The 21,310-nt window shown below is 34.0% G+C and overlaps 1 protein-coding gene across 1 annotated transcript; it reads right to left on the reverse strand.

Annotated features, from left to right (window-relative positions):
• Positions 1 to 16,608: 16,608 nt before the first annotated feature.
• LOC120141680 (cytochrome c oxidase subunit 6a, mitochondrial-like) lies at positions 16,609 to 18,969 on the reverse strand. Its single transcript, XM_039156476.1, has 4 exons — positions 18,816 to 18,969; positions 18,396 to 18,502; positions 18,247 to 18,289; positions 16,609 to 16,899 (listed from the first exon to the last, which is right to left on the reverse strand). The coding sequence occupies exons 1-4, from the start codon at positions 18,934 to 18,936 to the stop codon at positions 16,862 to 16,864; spliced, it is 309 nt and encodes a 102-aa protein (XP_039012407.1). The 5' UTR covers positions 18,937 to 18,969; the 3' UTR covers positions 16,609 to 16,861.
• Positions 18,970 to 21,310: the final 2,341 nt, after the last annotated feature.

Genomic DNA, 21,310 nt, shown 5'->3' on the forward strand with positions numbered 1-21,310 from the left:
GATGTGATTCCTGATGTTGGGACAGAATTCTGTTGGAATGACCATGATAACAACCATCATTTGTTTGAATGTCGCTGAAGACATTCCTTGTTTGCCAATAAACACCAGGTTTGTTTCCCCAAAAGTTCCATTCCTTGTTGTAAACCCTTCTGAGGGGTGAACCAGTCAAGCTTCCAATGACCAAGACCGCTGAATCCATCGGGGATGGAAACCCAAACATTTTAGTGCTGGCTTGAGCGCCGCTAGACACTATTTCTCAGATTTCTTGTGTTGAATAGTGTGAGCCGCTACACCCAACGAAGCTTATGTTGAAGAACAACTGTCGTAACCGGTTTTCGTCCGGGCACGAATTTTTTACTAGGCGGGAAAAGTGATGTAAATAAATGATTTTTAAAATAATTTGGTAGCCGCCATCGGTCTTTTGGGTCAGGTAGGTCGAATACTTAAAAATCATCCTTTAAAAGAGTTTTTAAGAAAACATCGATTAAAAGATAAACTGATCTGTGTTTTAATCAAAAATTCGTTCTTTTTAATAATAAAAAGGGATTCGTGGTCGGTTACGTTTAGGGAAGGATTAGCACCCCTACAACGCCCAAAATTAGTACTTTTTAATTATAAATTGTCTCTATTATTAAAAATTCAAAGATATATTTAATTTAATAATCATGTTATTTATAATTTAAAGAATATATATATATATATATATATATATATATATATATATATATATTTAAATAACATATTTATTTATTTAGAAATATCAGAAAAGGGCTTCTAGGTACTTTAAGACAGCTCTTTCTTTTGATATTAAAAAATAATAATAATAAATTATTTTAATATAGTAAGATATTTATTTATTTAAAAATATTAGAAAAGGGCTTCTAGTTGTTTTAAGACAGTTATTTCCTTCAATATTTAAAAATAAATAAATAACTAAAACATAATAATAAAATAAAATTAAACATATCTAGTTCATAAATAGGATTTTTATTTCATAGAAAACAAATAAAATAAATAAATAAATATTATTATATATATTTATATGACTAAGATAATAATAAAATAATAATTAAAGCAATAATTGAAAAATAAAAGTAATAATATTGTAAATACATAATGATTAAAATAAAATAAATTAAAAATATAGTGTTAAAATGTAGATTATTTAAACTTAGTACTCTACTTCAAAATATCATAAAATCCAGAGGCCTACAGTGTAATTTAGCCTTAATAATATATACGAGATTAAAATAAAATTTATTAAAATTACCAGGGACTAATTAGGTATTTACCGTAAATATGTATAATTACGGGTAAGGACTAAAATGTAAAGAAAATAAAATTTAAATACCGAATTGAAAGGCTCAATAATTGATTTTAGTGACCAAAGTGTAAAGATATAAACATAGAAAGGTCACGGAAAGGGTTTTACCCTTGATGATAATTACAGATATACCCCCTCCCCAAAACGACGTCGTTCGGGGAGGGGTTTAAATACCCATTAATCGGCTGAGAATGGCTTTAAGCCTTTCATTTTCTTCTTTCCATTTTCTCTCTAAAAAGAGAGATAAAAATTCTCTCTACCTTCTCCGATGAAGGAAATCGGTCGGCCGCCTTGCTCCGGTGCCAGCACCACCGCCGGCCACGGAAATTACAAGACCCCCCTTAAATCGAAGTATCTATTTTTCTATACCCGAATCTAAAGTTTTTTTAACCTAAACTCTTACCAATCGTTGTAGATCTAGGATCTTTTTCTTAAACGTTTCGGTTTCTGGTGGCTCGTAGAGGCTCCTCGGTGGTAAGTTCCATTCTCTCTTCTTTCTTTGCTGTTGTGGGTTTATTTGTTGTGTGTCGTTTGGCTTCTGTTCTCTTAGTTGCTCTCGTGGTTCTCTGTTTTTTTTCTGTTATTTTTTGTTGTTCTTGCTCTGTGTCTGCTTTCCTTTGCAGGTTCGGTGGTGGCTTTTATAGCCACCACAGTGTCTTCTTCGGACCGGATAATAGGGCAAAGTTCGGTGAGTCACCAAACTATAGTGGTGACTCACTCTAGACTTCAACGTGTGCGGCTGCTCTGAGTCTTCTGGAGTCTTCATCGGAGGCGTGACACTGGTGGAGCGTCGGCAGTGGCGTTGGCATTCTAGCTTGGGAAGTGTCGGCAGCGTCGATTGAAGTTCTTGGAGCGGCGGTTGGAGCTGAGAAGTGTGAAACCCTAGCTGGGTTTAGGGTTCTATTGGGCTAGCTGATCGGGCCTGTACTAGATTGGGCCTTTGATGTAATTTGTAATATATATATATATATATTTAATAATAAATAATAATAATAATATATTATATTAATAATTATTATAATTATTATTATGAAAAAAAATTAATGTCTACAGCTGCCCCTCTTTGCTCATTCTTGTATTAAACAAGAATAGAGTAAAGACGAAAAAGACAATAATTTTTTCATTTGGCCTCTATTGAGTAGGATGAAAATGTTTGAAAACATCATGCACTGAAGGGCTTACAGATGACCCGAAGGTTTTTGAAAACATCAAAAAGCTCCCGAAGGCTTTTTGGAAACATCATGCACTGTAGGACTTACAGCCTAAGGCTTTGAAAACATCAAAAAGCTCCCGAAGGCTTTTTGGAAACATCATGCACTGTAGGACTTACAGATGACCCTAAGGCTTTGAAAACATCAAAAAGCTCCCGAAGGCTTTTTAGAAACATCATGCACTGCAGGACTTACAGATGACCCTAAGGCTTTGAAAACATCAAAAAGCTCCCGAAGGCTTTTTGGAAACATCATGCACTGTAGGACTTACAGATGACCCGAAGGCTTGAAAACATCAAAAAGCTCCCGAAGGCTTTTTGGAAACATCATGCACTGTAGGACTTACAGATGACCCTAAGGCTTTGAAAACATCAAAAAGCTCCCGAAGGCTTTTTGGAAACATCATGCACTGTAGGACTTACAGATGTAGGAAATAGTTTAATAAGTAAAAAAACTAAGGAAATCGTTTTCTTACTTTTCAACAATTTCATTTTAGAAAAGATAAAATGAGAAACTATGGAAATCGTTTTCTCATTATTTTTCAAAATAACAACATCAAAAAGCTACCGAAGGCTTTTTGGAAACATCATGCACTGCAGGACTTACAGATGTGGGAAATAGTTTACTAAGTAAAAAAACTAAGGAAATCGTTTTCTTACTTTTCAACAATTTCATTTTTAGAAAAGATTGAATGAGAAACTATGGAAATCGTTTTCATTATTTTTCAAAATAACATGTTGATTGGGTAACATGCCCCAATCTCAAGATAATGCTCATTTTTGTGGATTGCGTCCATCTCTTCTTCAGATGTTTGCATGATTCCTGTATTTGTGGTTTTGAATACCTTCTTTGTGTAAGGTATTTTTTACCATGAATCTTCTTCTTCTTCCGAAGATCTGTAAAACTTCATGTTTGAATGCACTCAGATGTATTAATGTAATGCATTGTCTATTGTGTAAATGATATTCTTATGAATGCATGAATGTTGATGCAATCTTCATTTGACTTCAAAGTGGTGAACTTGGTCTTCCTTCACTTCATCATTTATTGACAGGGTTACCTCTGGATATCAGTGTAGCAACTTATGCTATCAAGCTTGCATTACTGCAGAATCATCTGATCAACTTGTATCTTTGCGTCTTATTTGGTTCATGAAAGTCTCAGATGAAATGTTTCATTTATGGAACTCTTGCCGCAGTCAGAACTATGACTTTGATGCCCCATTTTGTCTTTGGTAACACCGGCTTTCTTTGCCTGGACTTGTGTATAAATCTCATAAAGCTTTCATCTTTGAAAAGAGAATCTATCATCTTTAAAAAGAGACTCTATCATCTTTGAAGAGTATAGATGTAGATATGTCTGACTCAACGGGGATTAATTAGGAGAGTAGAGTCTGTTCTGATTTGACTCTTGAAACAGATCATAAGGAAGATTTATCCTAATTCCTTTCATGTCTCCACATCTAATTGAATCTCGAACAATGCAACTTGGACCATATCATGTTGAGATGCTTAACAACAATCTGTCGTTCAACCTTAGTTGGCTCCACTAGTTTCTTGTTGTTAAAATTTCAACTTTCCTTCTATGGAAAGAAATCTTCATTATATCTCACTTCTAATCTTGGGGTTGAAGAAGACAAACTTCATCTTGTATTAATAAAGGAAAACCATATGATAACAACATTGGTTCAACATCATAATCACTGGTTCATAAAACATTTGACAATACATTCTTCATCTCCTGTGGCTTCTGCTCGAATTGCTGGTCAATGAAGCTCTTTGCATGGTGTTCAAAGTTTTTGTATGATGTCACAAGACCACTTGAGAACAAAACTCAATGGGAATACAGGTGAAATACTGGTATGACAAAAAAGTTGGTCAAATTCACAAAATGTGATGGTGTTGAATTGAATAGGAGACACTAATTGATCTCGATACTGTCTCAGGCAAGGGTAAGTGTAATACTGATCACGTTTTCTTCTGTAATGAGCATTGTAGAAAGTAGAAACACTTCAGCTATAAGATCTATGTACAGAAAGATATTCGTGGATTTCTTGCTGCTGGGGATGAAACGCACATGATAAAACCAAAATAGATGAAAACTCAGTTCAGTCTAGCTGGCAATGATAACCCCAGTAATAGCGGGAATAACAGTAATGTAAGTGAGTCGAGTCTCCCTTTCTAATGTCATCGATTAAGCGAAAACTATTGTGAAAAACAACTTCATAATCCCAACAGTATGGTTGTAACTAACTGCCAGGAATCTCAAAGAAATATTTCCAATCATTACCGACACACATAATACAAAATTCAAAGCTGAGATCTTGAGGAACTGAACCCTGGATCGAGTAGTTTACCTGGGGATCATCTTTATTCATGCAATCATGATGTAGTTTATCAAAGAACACATTGTCATGTGACACATGATTTAAGAAGATTGGGTATTTGAAACCATACTTGCTGAGTAGATATTTGTTCAACAACATGACCCTAATGCAACTGCCTGATGAACGAAGCAATATAGTCAACTCGACTGTCACTGTTTTATCATTTTCATTCTTCATACCTTTCTATCTCATTGGAAATTTTTTCTCAAAGCAATGATCTTTAACACATAATGATGTGGGCCTTCAGCATGCCCCAACATTTGCTGATATGAATATTCAAAATGTTATTCCAATTTCTGATTGAAATGGGCTTTCAGAATGCCCCGACATTTTTTTCTTGTTAATCTGAGCCTTCAAAATGCCCCACATGGATCTGTCTGAAGGAACCTTTAAAATGCCCCAACATTTGCTGATACAAATGTTAAAAGTGTGCTCAACATTACTTCTTGTTGAGATGAGCCTCCAAGAATGCCCAAATATTCATATTGTTGTGAGCCTTCAAAATGCCCCAATATTCTATTTCTGGTTGAAATGGGCCCTCAATATGTCCCTCTAGATATGTTTGATTTACTCTTAATGTCTGTTTGACTGAAATGTCTTGATCCCCACGAGATCCAATTTTGACAATGAACTGTTGTAGGTACTTGTAGCTTTATTCGTGCCCCAAATTTGTATATCTTGAATACTCTCATTCTGGTGTCACTAAACAGTAGTATTGTCAAGTAACTGGAGGAAAACTCTTCATGTTGTCACAAACTTAAGAAGTACTCAATCATTATGACAGAAACGTCTGAGATATGTGTATTCTGAATGAGGTGACCATTTTATGTATCTGGAGGGATTTAGTCAGACAGAGCAGTAAAAATAACTTGGTAATCCGTTCCAGGCTGACACAGTGGCTTATTATCTTTCAGTGAAGGCCATCTCTGAAATATACTTTTATGTGGGAGAAAAACTAATTTATGCGAACAGTAATCTGATGCAATAGCAAGACTATATATACAGTGGTACAGGCTCTTGAAAAATTCACACCTATGCAACATGTTGATTCTGATAACAACTCATCTGATTATGAAGCGATCTTTCAGGATGATTTCACAGATATTGATAGTTCTTTCTGATACCGAGGAAATCCTGAATTCTGATTCTGATGAGGAGAATAAATTGTTATACTTTACAAAAATGGGATACTCAAATGCTAAGTCTTCAATAGTCATAGAAATGTGATCCTGATTCATCAATTGCAGAGTTGACAGATTTTATATGTGCTGATCAAATGGATAAAGTTGCTGACGCACTTCTTTCAGTAGAAGATAGGAAGCAATTATGCAATGACCCCAATTACAAGCAAAGACGAAACTCTGGCTATGATTTTTGGAAAAGGAAGAAGAAAAAGAAGAAGCTTGAAAAGAAGCTTCTTAATGAAGATGATCATGTTCATCTTTCAAATCCAATGATTGGTTTTGGGATTCTTACCGAACCAGATTAGATAACTCAAAGAACACTTCCAGAAGATGCTATTGGGTCTCTTTATTTCTACTATGAGAACATGTCACTTGCTCCAGTTGGTGTTTGGACCGAAATGTCACGGTACTTATACGATGTAGAGCCATAATTTATAGATTCGACGTATTTTTGTGCTGTTGTACGAAAAAGGATCTATATTTATAATCTGCCAATTGAGAACAGATTTCCTATTATTCTACTTTCTCCATGCACCATACATGATATTTTTCCATTGACAAAGAAATGATGGCCTTCCTGGGATCCAAGAACAAAGTTAAACTGTTTACAAACATGTACAGGAAGTGCCAAATTGATAGAAAGGATCTGTAAGGCTCTTGAAGCTTATGACGATGAGCCACCTTCGAGTGTCCAGAAGTATGTTCTTGATGAGTGCTGAAAATGGAATCTGGTATGGGTTGGAAGGAATAAAGTTACTCCACTTGAACCTGATGAGGTGGAAATGCTTCTAGGTTTCCCTAAAAACCATACATGAGGAGCTGCTAGAGACAAGTTCCCCAGTGGTATCAATGTCCTGTCTCTTTTCTCTGGGATTAATGATGCAGAAGTTACCTTTTACTGTCTTGGCATACTTTTGAAAACAGATGAGCAAGAACTGAATGATAATCAGTTGGAGCAATTGATGAGTAGATTTAACGGACTCGACCTTGTTATCGGTAGCATCCAGTGTAACAACCTTACTGGAAGAAATAAACATCATCAGGATGAACTATAAGATTTTTGTTGGTGCATTTTCTTGCAATGACTGCTATGACAACTATCTCTTCTGCTGCTCCAATATATCCCACTCTTTTCGAATTATGGAACGGTTTAGTTGACAGTAAAACTGGTCATCTTTAACTTTTGGAATCCTGTAACCAATGTTACCCTATATAAAAGGCCTATAAGGGTAGATTATGTTCCAATGTCTTATTCTTTGCTATAAGTCTTCAAATTCAAATCCAGTAATCTTCTGAAGGACATAATGGATATCATCTTGACAAAGAAAATGATCAGTATAGAAGAAGTAGCAATGATGTATCAAGACTTGAGCCAGCATCACGGTATAACCAGAGTGCAGGTAGTGACTTGTTCATGGTTCTATGATGTAATCTTCTAGAGAACATGAATTGATGGTTGGGGAAAATAATATGTATGGTGATGCTTATCGCCCTCAGTATGAGATAAACGATAATCTTTCTTGATGAGCTACTAATAATGTCATAGGAGAGTGTCACAAGTTCAATTCTCCAGACTTTCTGGCTTCTTGGACCACTTGCCTTCAAAAATGTGAAGTGCTTCATTATTCTGGCCTCGTTCATTCTTTTTCTACAACAAAGGTAGAATAAGAAACAATTGCTTCAAGGACCTTCTTCATTTGAGATTGTCCTGTTTGAAAATGTTTTTTCTCCTTTCTTTATTGAAGAATGAAAGAATTTTGTAAAGTATTACCCCTTTCAGGTTCACAATATAATCAAATCATAAACAATGAATTTAATGAATATCAAATAAATCAACTACATTTTTAAATCATTCAAAAATCATAGTCCTATGGCAAGTGTCAAAATTATTGACTGATTTGAGGTGTAGGTTGATTTTGGTAAAGTAGGTTCTTTCAAGTTGGTCCAACATATATGTCTCTTTGGGTTAACTTGAAGAAATGATTATTATGCTCATCTTGTAGAGATACTTCTCGTTGTTATGCTCATCTGATAGAGATACTTCTTTTGTCTGACTCTCAGGAATGTATTTGGGATGTGTGGTGTTTCATTAAGAAGTTAAGATCGTCTCTTATGTCGTTGTTGCACCATTCAATATTCGAGCCGCCTTTTTAGGTTTTCAAATCAAATCCTCCCTTGGTTTCAAGATGTTATTTAAAAATTTACATCTTGAACCCTCTTTATCATTTTTCATATCATGCATTAAAGATTTTAAAAACCAATTTTTGCAAATAAAAATCAATCTTGAGAGGCGGAATGAATTCTGAAGATATTCTCTTTAGATGCCTTCAATCCTGCTTTGCTTGACTTGGATCTGCTTTGTTGGGGATTTTTCTATCATCTGGATCCTTCTAGACTGCCAAATTTTTTTTATCCATTCATATTTTCTCATATCTTCAACATTTCTTGCTCTTCTTGTTTGTACTTGATCAACCTTGTAACTTGAGGCTCAATAAGTCACCCATCTTGATTCAATTTTCCTCTTTTTTTTCTTTTTTCTTTTTCATCTTTTTTCTTTTTTTTTCTTTATTCTTTCTTTGCTGGATTTTTCTTTTTTCTTTCTTTGCTGGATGAGTATAAGACTTCAATTGCTTTGAAAACCTCTTTTCCCTTTTTGTCTTTTTTTCTTCTTCAAGTATAATATTTCTTGACAGAATCTAAGTTTATTTGGTTTCTCAGAACTTTCCCATCCGTTTTTGCCAAGATCAACGCTTCTCGGGAAAAGGCCTTTTTTATAACATACGCCTCTTGGATGTATTTTCTGTTCGTGACCTTTCATCATCCATTTCTGATACATCTGCCCATGGCAAATAGCTTTCAATTGGTTCTCATCAATAAGGTTTAATTGATCAAATCGAAATTGGATACATTCAGTCTTCTCCAATTTTTCCTCCTTTAGGATACAAAATAATGGGATCTCAACTTCAATTGGTAATACTGCTTCCATTCCATAGACTAAACAATAAGGTATTGCCCCTCTAGATGTTCGCACAGTAATTCAATATGCATATAAGGCAAAAGGTAGCTTCTCGTGCCAATCCTTGTAAGTTTCAGTGGTCTTTGTAATGATTCTCTTGATGTTCTTATTTGCTCCTGCAAATGCCCCATTCATCTTTGGGTGATATGACACTGAGTTGGCGTGCTTGATCTGTGCATGAAGTTTAGTCATCTCATACATAGAAGTCCTTGTAAAAAGAGGTATCTCCAGGGGGATGAATATTCAAGATTAACTTTACTTACATGAAAAAATGTAATTAATGCATGATATATTTATTTCAATTAATCACTTTTTCCTTCTTCTTGAGTATGCCCTAATCACTCGAAATTATCTTCAATGAGTTGGTCCATGATGCTTCATCTCGTCTCTTCTTGTAGTAAGATTCACGGATAATTGAAAGTTTGGTTCTTTTGAGGTCTTTTGGTTTATGATGGTTTTGTGTTTGGAAGGACAAATGTGTGACTTTTAAAGTCATGTATATGGTGGAAGGTAGTATAATGAATCGATCAATTCTACCCGAAAAAGTAAACATCTAGAGTTGGTGTCTCAAAAACAGGTGGAGACATTCTTCAGATTCTCAGATAAATGTACGGTCAAAATTTGGTCTTTAGTAAGGATCAAGTAATTGGCATTGGATGGAAGGTATAATTTTATCACTTTCCAAAGATCTATAACTCTTGAAAAATTAAAAGAATATTTAATCTACTTGATACTCAATAATCTCAAGGTTAAAACTTGATTCCATGCTCATAACCATAAAAGCAATACACATTTATTTATTGCACAAAAGGTGGAGAAAGGAACAAAAAAACAAGTTCAAACAAGATGCTGAAAATAGAAAGTACTACAGTGGTAGATAACACTTCCACTTGTTTATGCATCATGCCTCGTTATTCCTATAATGTTGGGTATGTAATAGGATCAGGTTTTTTTTTCTTCATTCGCCCCCCATTTCTTGATTATTTATTGTGTCAAAACCCCTTTATCAACAAGCATCTCAATTTCTTTTAACAGTGGCCTACAATTGCCTGTAGAATGCCCCTTTACCCCCAAGTGGAAATTACAAACATTATCTTGATCATAGCTATGAGCAGAAGGGTTTGATGTCACTTTAGTTGGTCTTGGTGTGATGTAATGACCTTTAACCAAATGAGGATACAAGTCTGAAATAGAAGTTTGGAACACTTCCAAAGTTTTTCTTGATCGTATGACTTTCTTTGGTCGATCCGAACAACTATTTGATCTTTTTCTTTTGCAGTTGCGGGGATTCTGGATGCGACATACATTCACATCACCAGCTTTTGTTTTCTGATCAGTCGGGCTCTTGGATGTGACTTTTGAATTTTCTTCACTAATTACATTCTCAATTAAATCTCCACTTGTCACAAGATTCCCGAATTCCTTTGTCGGATTTGCATGCATTAACTCGAAGAAAGGCACTGGAAGGGAATCACGAAACATATGTGATATTTCTTCTTCTAATATGGGAGGTTGAACTTGTGTGCCACTCCTCTCCATCTTAAGGCATATTCTTGAAATCTTTCATTGGTTTTCTTCTTTACTCTTCGAAGATCCATACGTGTTGGAGCTAAGCCTTTAACATACAGATATTGTCCCAAAAATGCATCAGCTAGATCAACCCATCTCTTGATCTATTCTTGGGTCAACTAATTGTACCAGACTACTGCTGGGCCAATAAGGCTATCATGGAAAGAGTGAATTAACAGATCATCAGAACTTAAATATCCTTCCATTTTTCTGTAAAACATTCTCAAATGGATTAAGGGACAACTGGTGCCATCATATTTTTCAAAATTTGGCATTTTGAATTCATGGGGAATAATCAAGTCTGGAACCAAGCTGAGTTCTCTTACTTCTAGTTCTTTGTAGAAAGTATCAACACATTTGATATTTCTGATTGCTTCATCCATCTTCTTGAATCTTTCCTCATACTGTGAATAATTAATGAGGCTATTCTTTGGGTTTGAGTGGGATGCCCCAGGGTATATTATCTTTCTCGACTCTTCAATCCGATAGCACGGTTTCTCTTTATCAATTATCTCTTCTTTATCAGATGCCATACACTGAATAATTTGATTTGATCCATCTGGTACTGAATCTGATGTTTCTTTCCTTATATCCTGAGGTAACCCTGTCAATTATTCTGGCCACTGATCCTGTAGTCCCTCATACGATTGCTCCATTGTTTTCATGATGATGGTAAAGTAAAATGAATGAATGACCTTGGTTTTACTGTTACAAAACCTTTCATTAATTACTTACATGTTTTTATATTTAATGTATATAACAATACTTTAAATAAAAAAAATATAATGTAAATGCGAAAATGCATAAATGCCAAATATAAAAATACAAAATGCGCAATTCAAAGATATAAAAAGTAAGAATATAAAATGAAAATGCACAGATACAAAATGTAAATGCATGTATGAAAAGGTGTTACTCAAGAGTGATCATCTTAGAACAGATTTCATTGAACACAAAAGCTTCGGTACATCAAACAAAACTTTTACATGTAGGGGATAGCTTTCACTCCTAACTTCTCTATTTCCCTTAAAAGCCAAACTAACTTCCACTCATGCTCAGGTGTGGAGTTCTCAATCTGCTTTAATTCTCTTGCGAAGCCAGCTATGTCCACCAGCTTATGAGCCACATTGCTTGCTTGAACAGTAGCTTCCTTCATAACAGTGTCTTTTTCATTCATCTTCTGTGTCAATTCCCAGAGTTGTAGGCAATGTTGCTCATTTTCCCTTGTAAGGGAATCTTTATGGTTACAGAGTTCTCGTACAAGATCTCCATAATCATCTAAACATTTCTTCAATGTCTTGTTCTTGTCGATAGTGGCTTTTAATTCAGTATCAATCTCATGCTGATGGATCTGATATGATGCTTCCCTATTGGTCATAGCACTATTCAACCTTTGATTGTTGACTTGATATTTTCTCGATTCCATGACAGTTGTATTGAGTCTTTCTTCTGCAACTAGTAAATCATGAGAAAACTTCTTGGCTCGTCCTTCATTTATATTGCAATTCTTTTTCAGTTTGGTGACCCCTGTTATCCACTCTTCTGGGGTGTTTCTTATACCAGCATTTTGAAAGGCTTGACTGACCTTCTGGAAATCTTCATGTATGGTTTCCATTTTGGTTCAAATTTATCGTTTTCAATCTTCAAATGAAGTATTTGAGCTTCAAACCTCAGCAAATCTTCTTCTCTCTGGGCGCCCCTACTGATACTCTTACCTTTGAAGACTTTTGGTATTAATCTAGCAGGACTTTCGGTTACCAAACTAGGTCGATCATTTACCATAAATTGTAAGGTTCCATGATTCAAAAGACTTTGGACTCGACGTTTGAAGGCAAGACAATTCTCAATAGTATGTCCTTGAGCTCCGGCATGATATTCACAATAAACGTTGATGTCATACCAATTCGGATATGGAGGTTGGAACGGTTTTATGTAGTACGGGGTCACTTCTCGTGCTTCAAGTAGCTTCTCATACAACTTTTTATATGATATGGGGATAGTATCAAAATGAGAACCACCTTTTGTCTTGGATTGAACCTGAGTTTTAGACGTCGAGAGCAGACCAAACTTCGATGATTTCTGATTACATGATTTATTCTCATCTCTGGGAGCTTTTACAGTGGTCACCATTTCTTTGGTATCTTCAAACGATTTATGAATACGAATGATGACTGTCTGTAATTTCTCAAGTTGGTTAAGATCCGAAGTCACTTGCGTATCTGACATTGTAGGGTTAAGTTCATTGAGCTCTCTCTCTTTCTGTGCAGGAATCTCTTCTCTTTTGGCCAAAACAGATATTCTATCCATCATATTGGACATCTGCTCTCTTATTTCTCGTATCTCCTTTTGCTCTTCAATGGGCATACGATCTTTGGGTGCATAGCTCTCCTCTATCTTCAGAGTTCCCTCAGGATGTCTTTTCTTGGCCGCATCATATTTTGTTTGATCATAAAACTTTTTGTCCATTTACGATTTCTTTCCAATATGATGAACAATCTTTCAAGTCAACACCTTTTGGTTATGCTATGATCATGCAATGCAAACGAAAGAAATCAATATGAATAGATTAGAGCAATATAACATGCATGAAAAAATAAGAAAAAATAGAATAGTTAGTACCAACTAATGGAAAAAAATCTATCTATCAAGGTATAAATCTTAACCTCATGCTTTCTAGTTCCATGCTTTGTTTGGAAAAATTAACCTAACCGCATGATTTCTAGTTCGCATGCAGTTATTCAGGAAATAGAAAAGGAATTAAAAGCTAGAGCTTATTTCTACTTTGTGTATACCTACTGACAAAATTTCGGCATGGTTTCAGATCGAGAGAGTTTCTAGGGTTTATTATATGCAGGTTTTCAGTTCTAGGTGTAAAGGTACTCGAACTGTCCTTGTTAATGCCCCCTTGGACTGTCAACCCTCAATCCTAGTCCATTACAGACTTAAGCGGATCGAGTTCAATTCGAGGGGACACATTTCTCTATACCTGACACGGAGAATAAATTCTCACGAAGACATAGAGCATATGAACCCCGAAAGTTACTTGCTAAGTCTGACATGGAGAATAAATTCTCACGAAGACGTCGCTTTCACTCCCACTTAAAAGGGACAAGCTTGATTAGAAAGCTTATGTTATGTAATGCAAGTGTTGTGTGTGAGGATAAATGTTCAAACCTCTGACAGATAAATAATGAAATAAAATACTTGAAAAATAAAATGAAACATTAATAAAATAATATAAATATTATGAAAATAATAAGTATATATAAAAATTTTGAAAAGAAAGAATTATAAATTAAATATATTTTTGAATTTTTTTAATTTCTAATAATAGAGACAATTTATATTTAATTTTAAAAGCTTGACCATAGTCCCCAGCGGAGTCGCCAAACTGTCGTAACCGGTTTTTGTCCGGGCACGAATTTTTTACTAGGCGGGAAAAGTGATGTGAATAAATGGTTTTTAAAATAATTTGGGAGTCGCCATCGGCCTTTTGGGTCAGGTAGGTCGAATATCTAAAAATCATCCTTTAAAAGAGTTTTTAAGAAAACATCGATTAAAAGATAAACTGATCTGCGTTTTAACCAAAAATTCGTTCTTTTTAATAATAAAAAGGGATTCGTGGTCGGTTACGTTTAGGGAAGGATTAACACCCCTACAACGCCCAAAATTGGTACTTTTTAATTATAAATTGTCTCTATTATTAAAAATTCAAAGATATATTTAATTTAATAATCATGTTATTTATAATTTAAAGAATATATATATATATATATATATATATATATATATATATATATATATAAATAACATATTTATTTATTTAAAAATATTAGAAAAGGGCTTCTAGTTGTTTTAAGACAACTATTTCCTTCAATATTTAAAAATAAATAAATAACTAAAACATAATAATAAAATAAAATTAAACATATCTAGTTCATAAATAGGATTTTTATTTCATAGAAAACAAATAAAATAAATAAATAAATATTATTTATTATATATATTTATATGACTAAGATAATAATAAAATAATAATTAAAGCAATAATTGAAAAATAAAAGTAATAATATTGTAAATAAATAATGATTAAAATAAAATAAATTAAAAATATAATGTTAAAATGTAGAATATTTAAACTTAGTACTCTACTTCAAAATATCATAAAATCCAGAGGCCTACAGTGTAATTTAGCCTTAATAATATATACGGGATTAAAATAAAATTTATTAAAATTACCAGGGACTAATTAGGTATTTACCGTAAATATGTATAATTACGGGTAAGGACTAAAATGTAAAGAAAATAAAATTTAAATACCGAATTGAAAGGCTCAATAATTGATTTTTTGACCAAAGTGTAAAGATATAAACATAGAAAGGTCACGGAAAGGGTTTTACCCTTGATGGTAATTATAGAGATACTCCCTCCCCAAAACGACGTCGTTCGGGGAGGGGTTTAAATACCCATTAATCGGCTGAGAATGGCTTTAAGCATTTCATTTTCTTCTTTCCTTTTTCTCTCTAAAAAGAGAGAAAAATTCTCTCTGCCTTCTCTGATGAAGGAAATCGGTCGGCCGCCTTGCTCCGGCGCCAGCACCACCGCCGGCCACCGTATCCGGTGGCCGAAAATTACAAAACCCCCCTTAAATCGAAGTCTCTATTTTTCTATACCCGAATCTAAAGTTTTTTTAACCTAAACTCTTACCAATCGTTGTAGATCTAGGATCTTTTTCTTAAACGTTTCGGTTTCTGGTGGCTCGTAGAGGCTCCTCGGTGGTAAGTTCCCTTCTCTCTTCTTTCTTTGATGTTGTGGGTTTATTTGTTGTGTGTCGTTTGGCTTCTGTTCTCTTAGTTGCTCTCGTGGTTCTCTGTTTTTTTTTCCGTTCTTTTCTGTTGTTCTTGATCTGTGTCTGCTCTCCTTTGCAGGTTCGGTGGTGGCTTTTATAGCCACCACAGTGTCTTCTTCGGATCGGATAATAGGGCAAAATTCGATGAGTCACCAAACTATAGTGGTGACTCACTCTAGACTTCAACGTGTGCGGCTGCTCTGAGTCTTCTGGAGTCTTCGTCGGAGGCGTGGCACTAGTGGAGCGTCGGCAGTGACGTTGGCATTCTGGCTTGGGAAGTGTCGGGAGCGTCGATTGGAGTTCTTGGAGCGGCGGCTGGAGCTGAGAAGTGTGAAACCCTAGTTGGGTTTAGGGTTATGTTGGGCTAGCTGATCGGGCCTGTACTGGATTGGGCCTCTGATGTAATTTGTAATATATATATATTTAATAATAAATAATAATAATAATAATATATTATATTAATAATAATTATAATTATTATTATAAAAAAAAATTAATGTCTACAACAACATTCTCAACGGCTTGAATATCAGAGCGATTTGAGCTTCCAATTGTCGACGCCTCACGTGAATATTCACCAAAACATTTTTATTCTGTTGATCTTGTGGATTTGATCTTCTGTACTAAACGAGCTTGTATGCTCCACGCAGCCATTATTAATTTTTATCAGTAAGGGTGCAAAGTTCACATTAATTCAAACCTGGTTTATAGTCCGTGCAGCGAAGGCAAAGGGCATGATTATACCAGGTCATCCGAGTGTTGTTCGAAACAAAAACTCCATCAAAGTGCTCCCAAGCAGCTTCAATTGCTAGTCCAAGAAAAACATCGACCCTTCTACAAGCCTACATGATCCAACAAAAGATTGGAGGAATTTTGACGCTCCAGGAAGGCCTGAATTACGTAAAGAAAACTGATCTTGTTGTGGCCAAATTTGGTTGAAATCACCCACATATCACTCGCTTCAGGGCTTTGAACTGTGTTTTTTAATTGTTCCCAGAAAATGTTCTTGGAGGGCTATAAATACAAGATAAATAAAAGGTTCACAAACAGTGATATCTAAAAAGTGAGATGAAAACTGGAAACGAAAAGATCCACAAACAGTTCATTGATCTTATTATTCTGGAACAGAGTATGGTGGGCACATCCATACAGAAAACCTTATGAACTTGCAATGCAAAGTCTCGATAGACATCCAGAAACAGAAATGGAAGCGCTAAAAATTACATGAAAAGATCCACACAGTTATTTGATTGATATCTCAGAAAAATCATAAAAATGTGATAAGCTTGGGAAGATGCAAGTCAATCAGACCATCTGTTGTCCTAGTGATGCTCCTTCACCTCAAAAAGGCCATCAGGACCTGAGTACGATGATAAATAAAACGATAAATAGATTGAATCAACCAATATATATATACACATAAAACGTGCAGTATAAACTTATTGCATCAACTTCCAATATTGGTAAAACTAAATTTCATACAAACAATGCTCACTCGGTCAAGGATGACCAAGCCTAGAACAGCAACTAACGAGATCGACAAGGGTAAAAAAACTCTCCAAAATAGCAACGCACTTGTTATATTACTTTATGAATAATAATTATGGTATTTTTTACAGTTTATATGCAATATGATTGTCCAACTCTCCAACCAGCATGTGACGGTAATTAAAATTTCTACAATCTTTAAAAAGAAAAAAAAAGCAATTTATATATTAGTTTTCATTAACACCACATAATCTTGATTATAAGATTCCTATGTTGGTTGACAAGATAAAATTAGAGACCTGCTAAACCAAATGAGGTAACCATAAAATGATTGAATGAAAGAGAGTTTTAGACCATGTCTTTATTTTTTTTTATAAGAATTGAAGGCCTCGTTAAAAACCCTCTTCTTGATTAATGGAGCTTGTAGGAAAGCTCCTTAATCAGTGGAAGGAGGAAAAGAGTGCCTTATGATTTCATTAAGCAAAAGATATTACATAAGATACATCAAGATAAACACTCTCATAAAACACCCAAATAAAAAAATACCCCTAAACAACCATATACACCCACACTGACTAAGCCTAAGCCACCTTCTGTAGACAAACCTCTAAACTGCTGACCTGATTACCAACCGAGCACAAAACCTGATAGACCATGTCTTTATTGAATCTAAGTCTTGGAAATTTATCAAGGAATTAGGCATGCAGGGACATGACGAATGAAAGTAAGATAGGCTGAAAAGGAATTTCAACTAGAATTTGGTATACAACAAAAGCTAGTGTTATAGTTTGTATAGTATAAACTAACATGAACTGGGGGGGGGGTAAATATTCAATATATGACACCATTTCCACAGCTCATATAACAACAAAATGAGTGAGCAAGTGAGAAAGCAATCAGAAAAAGAAAAGAAGCCATTTTTAAGGTGCAAAACATCACTATGAGCTGACAACTTTTAAGTCCCCATATAAATTACTTTATATAGTGCTTTGGATGCTTGAAAAAGCAATTGTTTTTTAACAAAATGAACAGGCCCTAACTTAACTATAGAATTGCTTAAATCCCTCAATTTTTAATCAATTGGCAGAAAAGGAAAAGAAACCCCAGCTAAGATATCAACTATAATATCCATGGAAAGACACAATAGGACCTGATTAGCAAAATTTAAATACAAAAAACATTATTCAAGTTGAACCAAAGAATAACAATAAGAACATACCCCATGGGAACTCCTTGTTGCGAATGTGCAAATATGGGTACGCCTGCAAAGATTTCACACATCATGAAGCGTCCAAGAATCATAATTAATAACAAAAATATTCTTAAAAATACATATAAATAAATTAAACCGACTAAAAATAAGCTTACAGGAGGTTCTTCATGGTGGGGATGGCCTTTTGATAGATTATAAATGCCTAAAACAGTGCATGTAGCGATACCCAAATATGTTATCTTCTCCCATTTTGCCGTTTCATCTGAAAAAGAACACGATAAATTCACATTACAAATAATTATATCTGAATTTTCTAAGTTGTTTGAATTTTTAACTTGATTTTTTAGGTTCAATATTTCAATATTAATCTGGATTGATTTCACTTATTCTATTTGTAACACAGGTTCGATTAAAATTAAAAGGGTTAGACTAAACAAGAAACCCTAAAATATAAAAAATGGAACAACTGAAATTCAAGATATCGATAGACTAATAAACACAATTGATACCAATGAGATAAAAAATGAATTCTGAAGAGCAAAAAGAGAGAAATAGATAAAGAAAAGCTGGCATACAAGCATCGTCGTGATGAGAAGAGGAAGAGAAGCCCCGCTTGGGAGGACCAATAGGGCGAGATCCGCCGCGAAGGGTTGCTCGGAGGAGACCAGATCTCACGCTCGCCATCGCCATCGCCATTTTTATCGATTTTCCTCTGTTAAAATGTGACTTGAAAACCCTTGTTTTCTGCTCTTAACTTATCGCGTCAGCGATTTTATCAGACCAAAGCAAACGGGTTTCGCACGTGCGAAGTGCGGGCCTCTCGCCCCAACTTCCTTTTAGGGTTTGTTGTGCGTAGAGATGAGAATGTGATCCGAACCAATCATGTCGGATTATTTTAAAAAAAATTGAGTGTGTCAGGTCGGATTTTTTAAAAGATTGTGTTTGGGTTAGGTCAGATTCAGGTTTATGGTGAAAATTATTTGACCCGAAAAAATATAATTTTACCTTATATATTTATAAATAATTATAATAATATACATCTTTATATTATTTTTTTCAATTAAATTATTGTTTTTATTGAATAAAAATAATATTTTTTTATTATTTCGAGTCCGGTCAGGTTGGGTTCGAATATTATTTCAATAAATCGGGTCGGATTCAAGTATATATTATGTGAGTCTGGTCAAATTTCGGGTGGAGGAGTCATTTTCTGGGGTAAGGTCGGGTGGATCAAAAATCTGACCCAACCCGGCTCATGCCCATCCCTAAATGTGCGTCACTTAACTAAGGTTAATTTACAGGGAGTTTTAATTGAAAATTATTATTTTATTTAATTAAAAAATATACAATTGATAATAATTTTAGTTATAAATAAAAATATTATATTACGATGAGTTTTAACCTAAAATATTACGTCTACTCTTAAAAAATTACACAATTGATAATAATTTCGATTGCAATAAAAATATCTTGAATATAACTTTTTAGATTGCAATCGAAATAATTATGCAATTTATATTGTTTGTTATAGATAACATAATATTTTCAATCTCAATCTAAAATCTTACTTAGATTACTCTAAAGAGTTACGCTATTGGTAAAATTTTCGATTACAAATATTTTTTAATTTTTTAATTTTATATTAATCGATTAGATTTTAGACTCTTCTAAATTTAAGATTTGTTTAGAATTACTTTTACTTAAATAATCTCAAACGCCACTTTAATCGATATGTCATCAACATATTAATTTTTATTTTAATCATTAAATTGATTATTTTAGTAGAAATTTTATTAATTTTTTTTATTTTAATCATTAACTTGATTGTTTTAATAGAAATTTTATTAATTTTTTTTTAAAATTTTGAACATTGGTATTTAAATATTTAACCACATCATTATGACAAATTTTTTATCTTTTATGTCGTTTTTTTAAAATTATTATTGAAAAGTTATTTTATTAATTTTATTCGAATCAATTAGATAATTTAAAAAATAATGATGTCGTTAAATATTTAAATACAAATAATAAATAGATAACATTTTTTTTATCTTTTATGTCGTTTTTTCTTTTTAATTTATTCGACAGCTCCGGACATACCAACAAACGAACTGTTCATGGACAATTATAAGCAGAGTAGGCGAACTCTTGGAAAGGGAGTGGCTGTGTCTATTTGCTACACCCCGAGAGAAGCCAACAAGACCGCTGACAAATTTAGCCAAACTAGCCAGGAGGGAATAGTGGAATTCCGTGTGTTCATAGATCCACCCGAGGAAATTCTTCCTTTCTTAAGTTTAGACTGTATTCCCCCCCCCCCCTCCTCTTATTCACCCAAAAAAAAACCCTTGAATGGAGTTCATGTGTATGGCATTAGAGTTTGAAATTTGTTATAATTTCACTAAAATTAAGAATATGATAAAATAATTTAATTAAAATGAGTTTCCACTTTTAAAATTGGTACCACTTTACTAGACCGTGTCCTAACCAACTCAGTTATTTCCTTTCTATATAATGGTTGGTCTCCTTTGGAGATATTACAACAGTTTTCAATAAAAGTAAAAAGAGAGTACTGACTCTCGTTCTGTCGTTCTTCATTTTCCTACACTGATTCAAATATTTTGATACACTTGTATAATATCTATGCCAAAATGCACTAAATGGTTAAAATCTTCTTTTGAACTTGTCTTAAATCCATCAAAATAATCATAAATCATCATATACCAGTCAATTACATTAATCCACACGAAAATATGATTCAAACATACAAATATTACATATGATTAAATATGGTCATTATACATACTTATCAAATAGATATCAACAACATTGTCATCTGATTTTATCATGAATTATATATGATCTCATGTCAAATTCACCTTACTAATCATGAATTGATACTTAATTACATTGTTACTACTTTTAACACCATAACATGCTTAAAAGGAAAGTTTCGTCGACAACTCTGTGTGTTTTCTTTGCAAGAAGTACAAAAGCTTATGAAGGCTAATCAGTTTTCGTTTATACAAGCAGCTATTGGGCCTGTTTGTTATATCCATTTGTAAGTGTGTTG

Source organism: Hibiscus syriacus, unplaced genomic scaffold, assembly GCF_006381635.1.
Source record: "Hibiscus syriacus cultivar Baekdansim isolate YM2019G1 unplaced genomic scaffold, ASM638163v2 tig00110813_pilon, whole genome shotgun sequence".
Classification (NCBI taxonomy): Eukaryota; Viridiplantae; Streptophyta; class Magnoliopsida; order Malvales; family Malvaceae; genus Hibiscus; species Hibiscus syriacus.

Excerpts from the sequence above, each read along its gene's own strand:
- LOC120141680 (XM_039156476.1), bottom strand. The coding sequence starts at position 18,936 with ATGGCGATGGCGATGGCGAGCGTGAGATCTGGTCTCCTCCGAGCAACC. Across the intron at positions 18,503-18,815 it reads TTCTCATCACGACGATGCTT|ATGAAACGGCAAAATGGGAG; the intron begins GTATGCCAGCTT and ends GTTCTTTTTCAG. Across the intron at positions 16,900-18,246 it reads CAACAAGGAGTTCCCATGGG|GTCCTGATGGCCTTTTTGAG; the intron begins GTATGTTCTTAT and ends CATCGTACTCAG.